The sequence below is a fragment of the Rhynchophorus ferrugineus genome, unplaced genomic scaffold (genome assembly GCF_030347505.1).
Source record: "Rhynchophorus ferrugineus isolate W39M unplaced genomic scaffold, kcgeb_rfMv2 rfM2, whole genome shotgun sequence".
Lineage (NCBI taxonomy): Eukaryota > Metazoa > Arthropoda > Insecta > Coleoptera > Curculionidae > Rhynchophorus > Rhynchophorus ferrugineus.
This window is the reverse complement of record NW_027472581.1, coordinates 91,666,633-91,682,779: the sequence shown is the minus strand read 5'-3', so window position 1 is coordinate 91,682,779 and position 16,147 is coordinate 91,666,633. Positions and strand designations below refer to the sequence as shown.

Here is a 16,147-nt window from a genome sequence, read left to right as displayed (position 1 = left end):
TGTAAGAAAAAAAGTTAGTTGGAGGCGCCGGGTATCGATCCCGGTACCTCTCGCATGCTAAGCGAGCGCTCTACCATCTGAGCTACGCCCCCTGACAGTAAATCAATTCTTATATTTGATAAGAAACTGGTGAATGTTTTTTAAATGAGTTGAAACTAATGCAGATGTATAAATATACGAGTATAGCCTGGTTACCTTGAAAATTAATAAAGAGCTATATCAGTATGTTGTAATTAACATACGATAAGTACAATATTCAAAAATAATTTATATAGAGGATATTATAATATAATTGAATAAATGAACAAATAAGCCATTTATGAAAATGAAAATGTATTGAATTATTTGATAGATCATTAGAATAGATTCTAATTAAATTTAAATGTGCGCTTTCTTGTGTTATAACTAATTTTGTTATTTTGGATGTATAGATGGCATACGTTGTGACGTTGACATGGTCCGTTATTTACGGTATAAGTCACCATTATTCTTCTTAACATTTCTAGGTATCTGAAATTCTTCATAATACTTTTAATTTTTACAACCCGTGTTGCTTCATAGTGAGAGTAACACCCATAAATTACAAGGTTATCGCCTTTCTCGTTTAGAAACATTCTTTATTCCAACGACTTTACATATTTTAAATCATCATCCAACTACAACAGTTACTTTCACTGGTTATAATTTAATTATATTAGTTTAACTTCCCTGTTTTTGTTGAAATTACATTTTTTTAGTTGTTTGTCAGGTAATTTCTGCTCGTATGTCTTATAATTAATCTGGCATTGATGGGTTTCCTTTTATTTTTGCCCACAAAGTGGATTTCTTTAGGATAAATTGTTTTTCTAAACCTTCCAGATTTTTTTTATTGCAACTAGTAGAGTTCTCTAAAGTTCGAGAATTAATATTTGTTTGTAGTATTACTTTTAATTATTTTTACAATTTGCTCCATAAGACACAACACATACTATCAGATTTCTAAAAACTTAATGTAATAATAATATTATTTATGACGAAAATGCGAGTTTTTATGGGAAACCGGTTATATTTTCCTCATAAACTCAATGTGAATGTACAAAAAGGAATATGTGAATCAACAATAACTAATACATTTCAGTGTTTTTATTGTTTGCATTACAAAGTTATTACTGCTGATACAGATGGGGGTATATATATTTTTTATTACTCTTAGTAGTTCCACAATCTGTACTGATGTTAATAAGTATTTGTTATGTTTATATTACATCACTTCATTAAGTGATCCCCTTTATAAACTACTATTTTAATTAATTAGTCTTATTCTAAAGACTATATATGTCCAATAATCAGATCGGATAGCGTTAGACGTTTTAGGGGCTGTGCACTTCACTCTCACTTCTCATATTTAGGTGATTAGCGAGTACATTGGGATGCACTGACACTCTTTCGAAGTACTTCACATAAACACGTTGAATTAAACTCGTTATTGGTTCCAGATGAATATCGCGTTGTATCACTTCATTTGAAACATCAGTATCGACAATGGCATGCAACTCTGTATTTTGGAACCATTGTATGATGGATATATTAGACTTCCTAGCGGTTCCCCACAGTTAGATTCCATATGACCAAACAGGCTTGAGTATAGATTTATACAGTAATATCATGTTATCTAATGATAACTTGGATTTGCGCCCGATAAGCCAATACATTTGGTAGAGTTTAAGTCCAAGTTGTTTCCATTTGGCGTGTATGTGCTTCTTCTAGGTTAGGCGTCGATCTAGTTGCACACCAAGATATTTAGCATTCTCTGCTTACGGAAGTTGATATTGTTGATATAGACTGGTGGAGCATCTACGGAGCGTAAAAGTTAGATGAGCGGATTTTGTTTCGTTGGCTTTTATACGCCATCTTTTCAGCCACATTTGTATTTGATTTAGATGTGTTTGTAGGTTAATTGATGCTATGGCTGGATTTTGTTGTTTCTGTTGTAGGTAGCTCGGCTGTGTACAGAAGATGTGTATTTGAAATGTGATTGTATCTCGCGTGTATTTGAAATACGAAATACAAAATATTTTTAGGTCGTGTATTTGAAATATGTAGTAACCTTCATTCGTTTATAATTGAAGTAAAGTCTCTGTTATAATTACATACTTTTTGCCACTTGATTGATGCTAAACATATTGCCTGATTAATTCTGATCAATCAACCTTATTTTATCAGATTTATACCATAATTCTAACTAAGTATATTACAATATATATTTAGTCTTATAATTTTTAAAATTATTGATTTTTTCAGGGTTAAAATATATATGATACGAAACAAATAATCACCTTAATGGGTTAATTAATGATTCAATGACATAAACAGTATTAATGACGTGCCACTACTAAACGTCCATTGCGTCATATCCGTCTGTTAAGTTACTAAGTCCGTCAGCATGTTCTTCTCCTTGAACAACAATCTAAACAATGCGAATATCGCGAAAAACGCTAACTTTAACGATAACGGTAATGGTAACGGCAACGGTAATAACGGAAACAATCCCTTCAATAATCCAGCGCTCAGTCCAGATACGAGTCACGTCGGTGGAAACAATGGCAACAATGGATACCGGTTGCTTTCCGCTCAAGGCATGGAGACGCTACAGGCGTTTCTCAGAGATCATGGCAACGAGTGCATCAAACAATTTGTTAAGGTAAAGTAAGATATCAGTAACTTTTTCTTCCCACTTTTTTATTCTAAGTTGTTTTATTTTTTAAAGTAGTTCATTATTGTGGTCCTTTGTGGAAATACTTAACATTAACAGATCAATTGAAAAGTCCCCGGCCTGACACATAGATGGCGCTACTAGAATTAAATCCATAACTCTTTTATTTAGCACTAACCCTCAAAATATGCGTGTATAAATTTGACAGCTGTCGGGTTATTAGTTTGTGAATTATAGCATTTTGAATGAAGCAACTTTTGTTATTGTGAAAAAAATGGATAAAAAGGAATTTCGCGTATTGATAAAATATTGCTTTTTCAAGGGATAAAATGCAGTTGGAGCAAAAACTTGGCTTGATACCGAGTTTCCGGCCACTGCCCCAGGAAAATCAACCATCAAGGATTGGTATGCTAAGTTTAGACGTGGTGAAATGAGCACTGAAGACGGCGAATGCAGTGGGCGCCCAAAAGAGGTTGTTACCGACGAAAACATTTAAAAAATCCACTAAGTGATTTTGAGTGACCGTAAATTGAAATTGAATGAAATAGCAAACACTCTAAAGATATCAACTAAACGTGTACATCATATCATTCACGAATATTTGGGTATGAGAAAGATCTGTGCAAAGTGGGTGCCGCGCGACCTAACTTTTGACCAAAAACAACGACGAGTTGATGATTCGAAGCAGTGTTTGAAGGTGATCAAGCTTAATAAACCCAAGTTTTTGTGTCGATATGTGACAATGGATGAAACATGGCTCCATCATTTCACTCCGAAGTTCAATCGAGAGTCATCCGAGTGGACTGCACACGATGAAACCGCTCTAAAGCGTAGGAAAGCTCAACAGTCGGTTGGCAAGGTTATGGCGTCCGTATTTTGGGATACGCATGGAATAATTTTAATTGACTACCTTGAAAAGGGAAGGACTCTTAATAGCGACTATTACATAGCGTTATTGGACCGTTAAAAAGAATGTGGTGCTTCACCAAGACAATGCACTGTATCACAAGTCAGTGAAAACGATTGCAAAAATTCATGAATTGGGCTTCGAATTGCTTCCTCTTCCACCGTATTCTCCAGATCTGGCCCCCAGCGACTATTTCCTGTTCTCAGATCTTAATAGAATGCTCGCCAGGAAGAAATCTTCGTGGAATGAAGAGGTAATCGTATTACAAAAATGATTTCGAAAAGTTGGAGGGTCGCTATAATCCTTGAATTATGTTGAATAAAAAAAAACTACCAAAAAAAAGTGTTTTACTATGGTAGGCCGGGCACTTTTCATTTGACCTGTTATTTAACTTTAGGGCGTTTAAAGTGTAAAATTTGATATGTTATTACTCCTGAAGTGATTGAATATAATAAATACACGCAACGATGTCATATGAGGATGGTCTGATAAGTAATTTTGGAGAGGTGGCGATTTATTTCTCAGCTTGTCCTCCCTTTAGCTTGATACACTTGACCCAGCGATCAAGCTTTCCAGTTAGTAAGGAGCAAAAAGTCGCACGGGGCCAGTTATGGAGGTGGCAGCAGGTCGTAGCCCAATTCGACCGTGGTGAGTGCGGAGGTGTGATCCGGTGCGTCGTCATGGTGGAAGAGCACTTCTTTCTTCGCCAAATGAGACCGTCTTTTTGCAATTCGGCGTCGAATCGGTCCAATAATTCGGCATAGTACAGAGCAGTGATGGTTTTTGCCTTCTTTAGGTAGTCGATATAAATCACTGATTTTTCCAATCGATAAGACAATGTCTCGACTATTCCCTGATCTATGGTGTGTAAATGGATCCATGTTTCGTCAACGGTCACGAAACGATGCAGATACTCTTGTCGTAGACGGTTTTCTCACTCCCAAAATTTCATGCATGATGTGACCCACGCGGTCTTTTGAGATGCCTACTGTCTCAACTATCTCACGCTCCTTTAATCGGCGGTCCAGCAGTTTTTTTGCGGATTTTTGTCATGTTATCGTCCGTGCTATCCGTTTTTGACGGTTGTCATCGAATTAGAAGAGTTGCCGTACACAGCATCATAGCGTCCTTTCAAACTTCTTCATTTTCGATAATTGAAGTATGCTAGCCATGAAGCTATGAAGTTGTTTGTCAAGTTGTACTGCCTTTTTCAACGCACATTTTTTAGAACATGTACATATTTTTTTCAGGTACTTATACAACAACCCTCATACTTGTTCTTTATGTTAAAAAAACTCTCCATAATTTATTTTATTTTCTTATTCTTTGTTAACTTTCTTTGTGCCTTCTTAGTGGTATAAGCTAATAAATCTCGGTGGACCCAATTATTGGGGTAATATTTAAAGCTGCTCTTGATATTGACATTCTTAATATAAAGTACACTTTTTGAGTTATTTATTATGTAGTTCATAAATTCTTTTCATTTAAAATGTTAATGATGTTGTACATAGATGTCACTTAACAGTTTCTATCCTTTATAATCCTTATTAATGTTAATGAAATTAATATTCTTTCAATATTCCAACTTTATATTTATATTAATATTCGGGCTTTATATGTGTATTTGTAACCGAACGCACAGTGTCGAATTTTTTTATTAGTTACATCTTACACTTAAAATGCTTATTACAATTAATTTATCTCCACTGGTATGTTGTGTTTGCATCATTCACAAACAGAGTGAGTACGGAATAAGTACAACAGTATGTATCTTCCAAATTAAAATAATTATACACTAAATAAGTTCGCATGGTTTCTGCTGTTTCCCTGTCGGTTTTTGTGATTTGGCATCCTTTTTTCTGACTCCATGTGTAAACCCAAAAAAAATCCCACCTATTTCGGTTAAGTAGTCTTAAGCCAAAATATTAATTATACGTATCTTAACCTATATACATTTGTTGAAGTAGATAAACCCTTTCATGCAACATAATTTGGTTCTATATACATTCGAGGGCTTTGTATATATATATATATATATATATATATATATATATATATATATATATATATATATATATATATATATATATAAATTAATAATATTGATTGTAATTAAGAAATTAATTAACAAACCGTAGGAACAAACAATCGCGTTGTAGAAATGAGCCATGTTGCCTTTGTTTGTCAGGCCCAACGAACCAATCAAAAACTTGGTCTAACTCTATATAATACTCTATGTTATATAAAATTGTAAATGCTGCAAGAGTAAAAGGAAAAGTCGAGTAGAGATAAGATTATTTGAAAAATAAGGTAAACCCCCAAATAGTTTCACGGTTCTTATAAAATAAAAGCAGATGAATAGAAAAATAGCATTATCATAGATAAAAACTTTCCAACTAGTTTCTTCGTCGTTTTTTTTTTGTCGAATCGGATACCCAACAACTGGTAATGTAACACGAAACGACGACAGCGACCCGAGAGGAGCTAAAACTCGAAATTCGTTTGCTAATTCCCGCAAAGATATCTCGACAATTGCATTAGCGCTTTCGACTGCGAACCTACACGGGCGCGCGGACCGGAGAAATCCGCGCGATTCGCAACTCCGCCGTCGCTCGGCGTCGTCGTGACGGTCGTGCAGAGAGCCCGCGTTTGCATTGTAAATTGCCACTTGAGTCCTGAACGGCGAGGATCCTAATTCAAATTTCGTCGACGGAGGCTATTTTATCCGGCGAAAATGCACCATACGTACATTTCAGAATAGAAATAATTCGATAAAAAATGACTGGGCGGGCTAACAAGTATCCTCCGCTCGCGATCTGTTGAATGATTCAACGGTTTTGGAGAAGCCCTGTTTACGTCGATTCTCGGCTTTTGCATAAAATTTACTCACCTCAATAATTAACTTGCATTAGTAATTACAATTGTTTTTTTATTAATCTCTTAGAACTTCAACAATCTGCCCCTGGACAATAAGTATTACTATATGATTTCCATTATACAATATAACTATACAGACATGTAAAAGATCGTTTCAGTAGGTGATCTGCTGTACAAACTTATAATTTAAATCGTATCCTAAACTCTATCCTAACTTATTCTAGAGGATGTACTAACTTATTCTAGATTATTATTATGTCACACTGTCAATTTGCGTTTGAGCCTACGCACTTCACTGTCATGGCGCACCTTTAACTGTTTGGCGAGTACCTTGTACACTAGCATTTCGAATCACACTCGTTAAGGGTTCCAAGGGTATATCGCGCTCCATTAGTTTATTGGAGGCGTAATATGGGGCATCGATGATGGCTCGCAACACTTTATTCTGGAACCTTTGAAAGCTAGTCATGTTTGATTTGCTAGCGGTAACCCAGTTCAATACCATAGGTACCAAAACCTTGTTATATAAGGATAATTTAGATTTACGCCCTATCAGCCAATACATTTGGTTTAGTTTAAGCCCATGCTGTTTGCGTTTTGTCACTATATGTTTTTTCCATGTCAAACGTCGATCAAAATGCATTCCCAGATATTTAATGTTGTCTGCTTGCGAGAGTTCATAATTATTTATTTTTACCGAGGGACAAGTTCTTCTACAAAAGGCGAATGTTGCATGGGTAGATTTTGCCTCATTTGCTTTGATACGCCATGTTTTCAACCACAATTCGACTTTGCTAAGATGAAAGTGGGAGGTTTCTTGTGGCTGATATTGGATCTTCGTGTGATGATAAAGCCGCGCTACCGTCAGTATATGTTGCAGCAGTAGTGTTCCTTGAGGTCGGTAGGTCAGCTGTATAAAATAGATAGGTCAGGTAAATAAAATATAACGGTACTGGCAGTTATAATAGTATAATAATGCGATAACAATAACGCGATAACAATGGTATGCGACATAATCGCGATATAATCTCAAATAAAGACGATGACAATGGTAGGCAATAAAATGATAGAGTAACCAGGATGGTTAGCAATAATCTTAGTCCATAGTAGTCAATAATTGACGGACAATCATTATAAAACAGGCAATAACGGCAATGATAAACTGTGCTAGGACGAAGTATGACATGTGCACTCGGTACCAAGGGAGAGTAACGCGCAACGTACCAACTTATACCCTAACACCAACAATAAAGGACGTGCAAAGAGATCAAGGGAAGTAAGGCGCGATATCTGCTGCCACTATGGTTAATAGGTCTCGCTAGGATTAAGCTAGATTCTCAGAATAAATAAATAAATATATGAACAGTACTGTTACTAGTGCATTCACTTCTCCAGCTCCAGCTATGATAGACGTGCAAAGCGTACAAGGGAGAAAGCTAAGTTAAGCTACGCACACGCTAGATACGCTGCAGAAACCACTTTCGGTAGCGTTTATTTATGCTTCAAGTTATCCATAGATCATAACTACGCATCAGTAACTTTAGCCACTTTGGACGTTACTTTCTGGATCGTTAAATAGTTATAATTTATATTTACAATTGCAACCATAAAACTATTATCTTTGATTTGTCATAATCTAATAATTATGGAGAATATACGACCATTTCGCCAGAAACCCAACCAGAAATAATAAAATAGAGTAGAATAAAATATATAACAATGGATGGATAAATAAATAAATAAATAAGTAAAGCATAATGAGAAATGAAAGCTAATAAATATAAAGTAATAATTAGAACATAATAAATCGAAATTTAGTAAATAATAAATGATAAATAAAAAGAGAAAACTGGAATACTCTGTGAACAAACTCACCGTTTGATGAAACTCAGCTTGGACGGCACAAAACAATAAAATAAACTGGACGATGAGGACGTAGTCGCGTCTTTAGAAATTGACTTTTATGAAGTTCCAACATCCCTAGGACGTGATCACATCTGGCAAATACGACCCCCGAAGAAAGATCAACACTGTTTCCATTCATGGAAATTATTTCTGTTAATAAGTATTCCCAAGGGTGACAAGTCATATAATTAAAAAAGAAGCGGCTATCCCTCCTAGTTCCTTTCCATTATCGTTCAAATCTAAAAAAAAAACAAAAAACATTGAACGACCCAAAAATTAAAAGCTCTAAAATATCGAACTACGAGATGGTACTTTTCAACGATTTATGATTTCCTTGAATGCTACATGTCTGGGTCTGTATTTTAGGAAAAAAAAAATCGATAAAATATAAACAAATAAAACTCGGTTTTAGACAATATGGTATAAACTACAAAACCATTTATATATCTATTTATTAATCGTTATAAATCTGATCATGAAAATCGTTAACATTTCCATCACACTTTTTATGCAGCAGTGGAAATTTACAATTTAAACACAAACTGTCCGTACGACGTTCCGTCAGGAGGAAAGGGATTTCGAGCCATTTCAGTGCGGGATTTCGTGGTCGAAAACGCTAATGCAATAGTCGGAGATATCTTTACAGGAATTAGCGGGTGAATTCCCAAGTTTTCTCTCGTGGCTCCCTTATTTCGGGTGCATTTAGTTGATGGTTTTCAATTAGAAAGTCTAAAAATGCGAACTGGATTTGGCCTGGATTGAGTACGAGCACGGAAATATCTGTTTCTTAAAAGTTTTATCTGCATTTCGGAAGATTTAAGTGGTTTGAAATATTCATTTGAATTATAATCATATAAACGGAGGTAGTGCTAGAAGTTTACTCTACTTAAAATAAAAGTAGAAACGGAAATAAAATATGTATCTCTTAAAAACATCAAAATGACACATTTTCCAAACATGTTTGTTTAAATAAATTATTGTATAGCAGTTAATATTGAAAAACTATTTCACAACTGGTGAGAGAAAAGAAGTTCATAATAATAACATATAAAATAATCATTAACAACATAAAAAATTAAGTTTACTAAAGGTAATAGAATACTATTTTTCAATATACTATTGTTCGGAACATATATCAAAGTTTAACAAATACTAGAAATGGTAATTCAAGAAAGGTTGAAACAATACAAAAAAATAACAAGCCAATAAGCATAACGTACCCAACAATCGTTTCTCCAACCTTTCTGATAATAAAGCTTATAAATGTGAAAGTGTTTAGAAAAGAAAAACTAGTAATTTACTTGAAAACATATTTTATGGAACTAAAATAAAAAGAAGAGGCCACTGGGTGATTGGCAACACAAAGCGACACTGAGGGTAAAAAAGATAATAATCATCCCGACGTCTATTTTTAGATATCGCACTCGTAACACTATTCAAAAGAGATTGCCCCTTATATCATAGTGCAGTCCGCAGGCAATGATGTATTTATCCCATTACACTTTCTATGCAATTTTATTTTTTGGTGCAGTTTTACAACTTAATATCTTCTTATACAGGCTGTGATTCTTCCATCCAAATCATCTTGTTTTAGTCAGATTTTCCACCCTATCTTTCCTACTTGGCTATTACGTCTGGAATAATTACAACACAGTTAACAAACATATCACCTTCGAAACAGTAAGCATGTTGCTAAAGTATAACCATACAGAAAATATAAATTCGCACCTGGCTAATATTATTCTGGTTTTTATCCTCGACGAATAAATTACTTGATGACTCCGTTCATGCATTTTGTAACCCCAAATAGAGATAATATTTTTAATTTAGGTTTCTATTGTGTTTTATTTCCTTGAGACTAGATATATATTCTGGAAACTTTTGGCTTTTTATAGCCATTATAAAATTATAAATGTTTGAAATCTTTTTGTAAATCTTCAAATATAATACTAAAGTTATTGAAACACAAGATTTGTATGCGATATTCTTACCATAATTGGTGAGAAAAAAGATGTTCATAATAATAACACATAAAATAATCATTAACAACATAAAAAATTAAGTTTACCAATGGTAATAGAATACTATTTTTCAATATACTATTGTTCGGAACATATATCAAAGTTTAACAAATACTAGAAATGGTATTCCAAGAAAGGTTGAAACAATACAATGCCAGTCCGATCTAGGCATAGAGCAATACCAACGTGTAAAAATAACAAGCCAATAAGCACAGCGTACCCAACAATCGTTTCTTCAACCTTTCTGATAATAAAGCTTATAAATGTGAAAGTGTTTAGAAAAGAAAAACCAGTAACTTACTATAAACATATTTTATAGAACTGAAATAGAAGGAAGAGGCCCCTGTTTGAATGGCTATACAAAGAGACACTGAGGGTAAAAACAGATAATAATCATCCCGACGTCTTTTTTTAGATATCTCACTCGTAAGACTATTCAAAACAGATGGCCCCTCATATCATAGTGCAGTCCGCAGGCAGTGATATATATCCCATTGCACTTTCTATGAAATTTAATTTTTTGGTTCAGTTTTACAACTTAATATCTTATACAGACTTTGATTCACACAGAGACTGAATAAATCTTCTGGTAACTTTTGGCTTTTTATAGCCATTATAAAATTATAAATGTTTGAAGTCTTTTTACAAATCTTCAAATATAATACTAAAGTTATAGAAACGCAAGATTTGTAAGCGATATTCTTACCATAAGTTGGGCTCATATCTAATCATATCAATCTTACTGGTATTTTCTTTCTCGTCATGTAGTATATATTATTAACATATATGGTACATATTATTTTATGGGCCTATACATTTTACTTAGTTTTATTAATATTTAAACTTCACTAATTACACGTTTTTTGTTTTAACTTATTTTTTTGACTATATATCTGCTCCTATCTTCACCGTTAGGTTTACGGATTATTTATAACTCGCCTGTTTTAATCCATATCCCTTTTTACCGAGTTATTTATTTAATTAGCCGGCCCGTCTCCATAAGCCTTTGAAAGGAGTTCTCCAAACATCTAATACACGCCCGCAAATGAGTTTCTGTTTCTGCTAGGACCTTCGCAAAGATTAATTACTTCCATGCAATTGAATAGGACCATTGTGGCCTAATGCACCTTCAAAAGGGGGGCGATGAAATTCGGGGTTTTTGAATGTCCGCCTCTATTTACTTGCCTCGTATACGGTTTAATTTTACGTAAAATTGCGAATTAGTTGTTGAGTTGGTGTCTGAATATTAATTTTGTTTCCCATACTGAATGGATTTATTACTAAACGTTATTATCTTATCCTAATGGGATTTTTTTCTGATTTATTTTTAAAAACTAATGTATAACTAATATTTAGATTTTTTCTGTCTTATCTTGGTAACTAATAAAAGCATCCAAGATGTTTTCCGCTGATTGAATTAGTATTGATACATTAGTAGCTATAGTCTATTCAGAGTATTTTGTACATACGTCATCAAGATGTTTAATGTATTGCCTGCCGCGATTTGTAAATTCAAATGAATAAGATAATTTTCCTTCTCATTTTATTCAAGTTAAAAAGAGACACAATGCTGTCTAATTAGTTCGACACGTAAACGAATGAGCCTGTCAAAGTCGTCCGGTTGTCAGACGTATACAAAATTCTTGAGAGCAATAATGATACGAGGCTCTAACTCTAACCTATAAACTGTTGTGCCTGTATGATTAACTGTAGTTTTGACATGTACTATATTGTTAAAATAAATTATGTTTGATAACTTTTTTGTTCAATTATTTTATTTAGATTAGAATGTTGTTGTATGTCAAAGCCAAACTGAACTAAAACTCAGAGTTGATGCGGCAACATTGCGACGTTTTAGTGTCACGAATTTATTTATAATGACGTATGTACAAAATAACTTTGAACAAACTAAATATACAGTATACTAATAAAAAGTATATTACTAACATCAGATTGTTTTCCTTTCAGCTGGGTAATAATATTTTACATTTTTATAAATCGATATGATTAGCAAATTGTCTTTTTGGCGTCATTCTCTTTTGATTTTTTGTAGCATCTAAGTGTCAGTTTTGATTCATTTAATTTTGCTATTTTTACGCCATATGTCATCTTTAACAAGGACAGATTGGAGTTTTTGGTGTTAATCTTCTTGCAATCTACTGATAATATTGCCATATCATCAGTAGTGGCTGCAGTTGTGCTTTATAATATTGTGATGATCTATCTGGTCCTGACACACTTCCCTGTGGCACGTCACACCATTATCAGTTTGAGATCAGTTTATGTTCCATTATATTTAACACAGAACAGTAGCTATCAAGAGCAGTTAGAAATACTAATAATTTATATAGTAGGCCTTTATTCTACACTCTGCTAAAAGTCTGAGCAACGCCGAAAATGACAAAATGAAAAGCATTGCAAAAAATGTAAAAAAAAATTATAAAAAGTGTATGTTTTCTAGATAAATCTCATTTACTCTAATTTGTAATTTTATCGGTAATTTAATTCACTTGGCCAATTATTGATTGAATTATTATTACCAATTATTTTATTGTTATTATTACCATTTATTAACAATTATTCCTCAGACCAAATTGGTGAGATGGTAACAACTTTCTTTTCTTGACAATTGGTTTAGAGCTTTCAAAAACAATTTCCAAGATGATGAGGGTATTTTAATTTATTTTTTTATATTTTTGAAGAATTGGGTGGCCGTATTAAAGAATTTTCTTGCCCAAGACTTTTTTAAATTTAATTCGTTATTATAACTTGATTAATTAAAGAAAGGATAATATTAAGGAAAAGTTCCCAGATAATGAATAGAATAGAATAGGCGTGTCATGTGCTTTTTAAATAAAAAAATCAATTTGAAATTAGAATTTCTTCTCTATTCACTTAAATTTATCCATTCCTATATCTTTGTGCGGATTACTATTTCTGGAATACCAGGGAGCACTGACCATTTTCTTTGCAATTTTATTTTGGAATAGCTGGATTACATGAATATTATTATTTTTGGCACATCTTTGCATCTCTATTCGGTTATAAATATAAGGGTTTAAATATTGACCTATACATAATAAGATATTTGTTACACATGGAGTGAACTTATTGAAATATAATTTTGTGGGATATTTACATTACAAGTAATTATAGAAAAAAAAAGTTATTCAATATCATAAGGAGAAATAGTCCCCTCAATGGTTTCCAAGGATGCTAAGATGCGAGGACGTTTGATATTTTGATACATTGAACTAAATTAAGAAGGTGAAGAATAACACTCTAAATAATTTGTTTTTTATTTTGCAAAACAAAATAGCGCAGTTTATGTAATGTTCTTATAAGTCGCTCTAAAAATACGAATAAATAAAACTAAAATGGAATTTTTCTAATAAATGTAAGTAATTTTACAGAGTAACGTTTGAGTGAGTTTGTTGAGTGATTTTGTTGATCAAGATGTATCCAATATAGAAGTAACGACAAATTGAGGCTTATTATAAAAAAATTTAAAAAAAAACAAAAACTACTGGTTATAGGAAAATAAAAATAGTGTAGGATAATTACAACTCTAAATACGAAAAATTTAGTTATCAATAAAAGGAAAATAAAATTCTTTCTTGTTGTAGTTTTTTCTTGTTGTAGATCTAGATTTCTGTTAATTAATAAATATAAAAATAGAACGCTATTTCTAATGAATCCATATGCATGCAAAGAGCACTTGATATTGTTTCTATATCAGGCGACAGTTTTAATGAAACCGTTTAATACTTTATTCATTTCAAAGTTCAAAGGGTGTGCTAAAATTAGCAATCAAGCTGACCGATATATTTCACCGACGGTCAATACAAAAAGCCTCATGTGCTATTTTTATTGAATAATATGTTTTTGTTTTTTTTTTGGTGTGATATCGGTTTTATTTTGCTTGTTTAAGTAAAAAGGTATGCTCAACTATATTCTTACATGTAGCCCAAATCTTTGATAAAGTATGACATGGTGGCCCTGTTCATGAGCTAAAGAAAATGTTACCAAAACATCACACTGAACTATTAAGAAGAATGGGCTTCTAACTGAACTCACTGAACATAGACTGCTGTTTACTACAGAATGACCATATAGCCTCAAAATACAAAGATAAATATCCTATCATAATTAAATTACGAAAGTCTAATATCAAATATCTGATTTCTTGTACATCAAATAGTTTGATGGGCTATACTTCACCAGGTTAAAACTAAGTGACACATATGTGGTTTTATATAAGTTTTTATAGCCTGGTGTGTGTGTTGTAGCAACAAAAATTTTAAACATTTCGAACTTACATACAGTGTATGAACCAAATGTGGCCGCTGAAGTCGAGTAAAGTAAAAGAAACTAAGCAGGGATCTAGTTTAAGAATTCATAGAACTTAATATGTTAAAGCATGTCTAAAGCAACACAGATTCTGTAAATGACTTGATCTGCCTTGTAAGGCTATTATTAAAATTAATTTCAAAATTACAATTTAGGCATTTTATTTACCTAAATATGATAAGGTAATTTGATACAATACAGACCCTCTAAAAATTCATGGTTAGTGTGTCTAGAATACTCAAGCACATCAATTCTATAGTTCTAGTATTATTTTTAATATTATTGTTTTACTTACGGTCACACAGTGACTATCGGCAAATCGATTCTGGGCAAATTTTCGTTATTTGCCGTGATAAATCCCAGTTCAATTCTTCCATTTATCTTTTCTCTCTGTGGGTTGCACAAAACCAATCTTTTAACAGTGATATATAAGATAAATAATGAAATAAAACCGAAGAACTCTTAAAAGTTAAAGTCAAATTGTGGAACGTAGAAATGTTGATTAGAAAACGGCCAGGTGACATCAGTGTTTCGTAGCGCTTCTGATAAATGTTTGTCTTAATATGTCGAATTTTGTGTTTTTATTTCTGGTAAAATCTTAGTAATTTCAGTTGTAATTTTAAAATAAACATATTTATAATAATCTCTATAATATATTATTATTAGTGTTGGGAACTATCGACTGAAATTGACTATCGACTGTTTAGTAATTGACTACTTTTTACTATACTACTACTTTTACTTACTATTTTTGGTTCTACTTGTTTCATTCGACTGATTTTTAACGTTCTGGCTCTGTCGTCCTAGTCGCAACGTTGACAAAAATGTACCCAATTTATGTTTACATAGATTTATATATATATATATATATATATATATATATATATATATATATATATATTTTTTTTTTTTTTTTTTGGTAGTTTGCTTGTATATAATAATATATTGTATATTAATATAGCAGCATATTGGAACGATATTTTTCAAGATTGTTAATGTAGTAGGGTAAAAGTATTATGACAATAATAGGTAATATTTTGATTACTCTCTCGAATTCATTCAGATCATTTTTAATTATGTCATGGATTAGTTTTTCTATGATCAGGTATATTTTTAATTTTTATATAGTATTTACGGTTATTGTACATCTTTAGTTTTTAGATTTTGTTTAGGTTCTATTGTATTGTCTATATTTATTATAGTATATTATTTAAAAATAGCAACTAACACATTAAAATACGATAAAAAAATTTGTGGAGTATTATTACATTTCATAGAAAAATTCCATTCCTTTTTACAGATCCACCAGAACATTCATATATAAAAGTAATTCTACTTCGTTTAAAATTAAATTATAAAATACGTGTTATGTATTATTATTATTATTATAGTATT

At 32.4% G+C, this 16,147-nt stretch overlaps 1 protein-coding gene and 1 non-coding gene across 16 annotated transcripts in view; one reads left to right on the top strand and one right to left on the bottom strand.

Moving 5' to 3' along the window:
* Liprin-alpha (PTPRF interacting protein alpha) overlaps positions 1 to 16,147 on the top strand; it is a 348,725-nt gene that overhangs the window by 129,019 nt on the left and 203,559 nt on the right. For 4 of the 15 annotated variants that reach the window (XM_076396950.1, XM_076396958.1, XM_076396956.1 and 1 more), the window contains exon 1: positions 2,297 to 2,680. The exons of 5 other annotated variants lie outside the window; for them this stretch is intronic. In XM_076396950.1, coding sequence (XP_076253065.1) covers positions 2,423 to 2,680 — 258 coding nt within the window. In that variant the 5' untranslated portion in view covers positions 2,297 to 2,422. Of the gene's footprint in view, positions 1 to 2,295; positions 2,681 to 16,147 lie in introns of those variants that run through there. 6 more of the 15 variants (XM_076396959.1, XM_076396952.1, XM_076396957.1 and 3 more) reach the window with 3 other exon arrangements.
* TRNAA-AGC (transfer RNA alanine (anticodon AGC)) lies at positions 20 to 92 on the bottom strand. The gene has a single exon. It is a non-coding gene; the product is annotated as a tRNA-Ala (tRNA).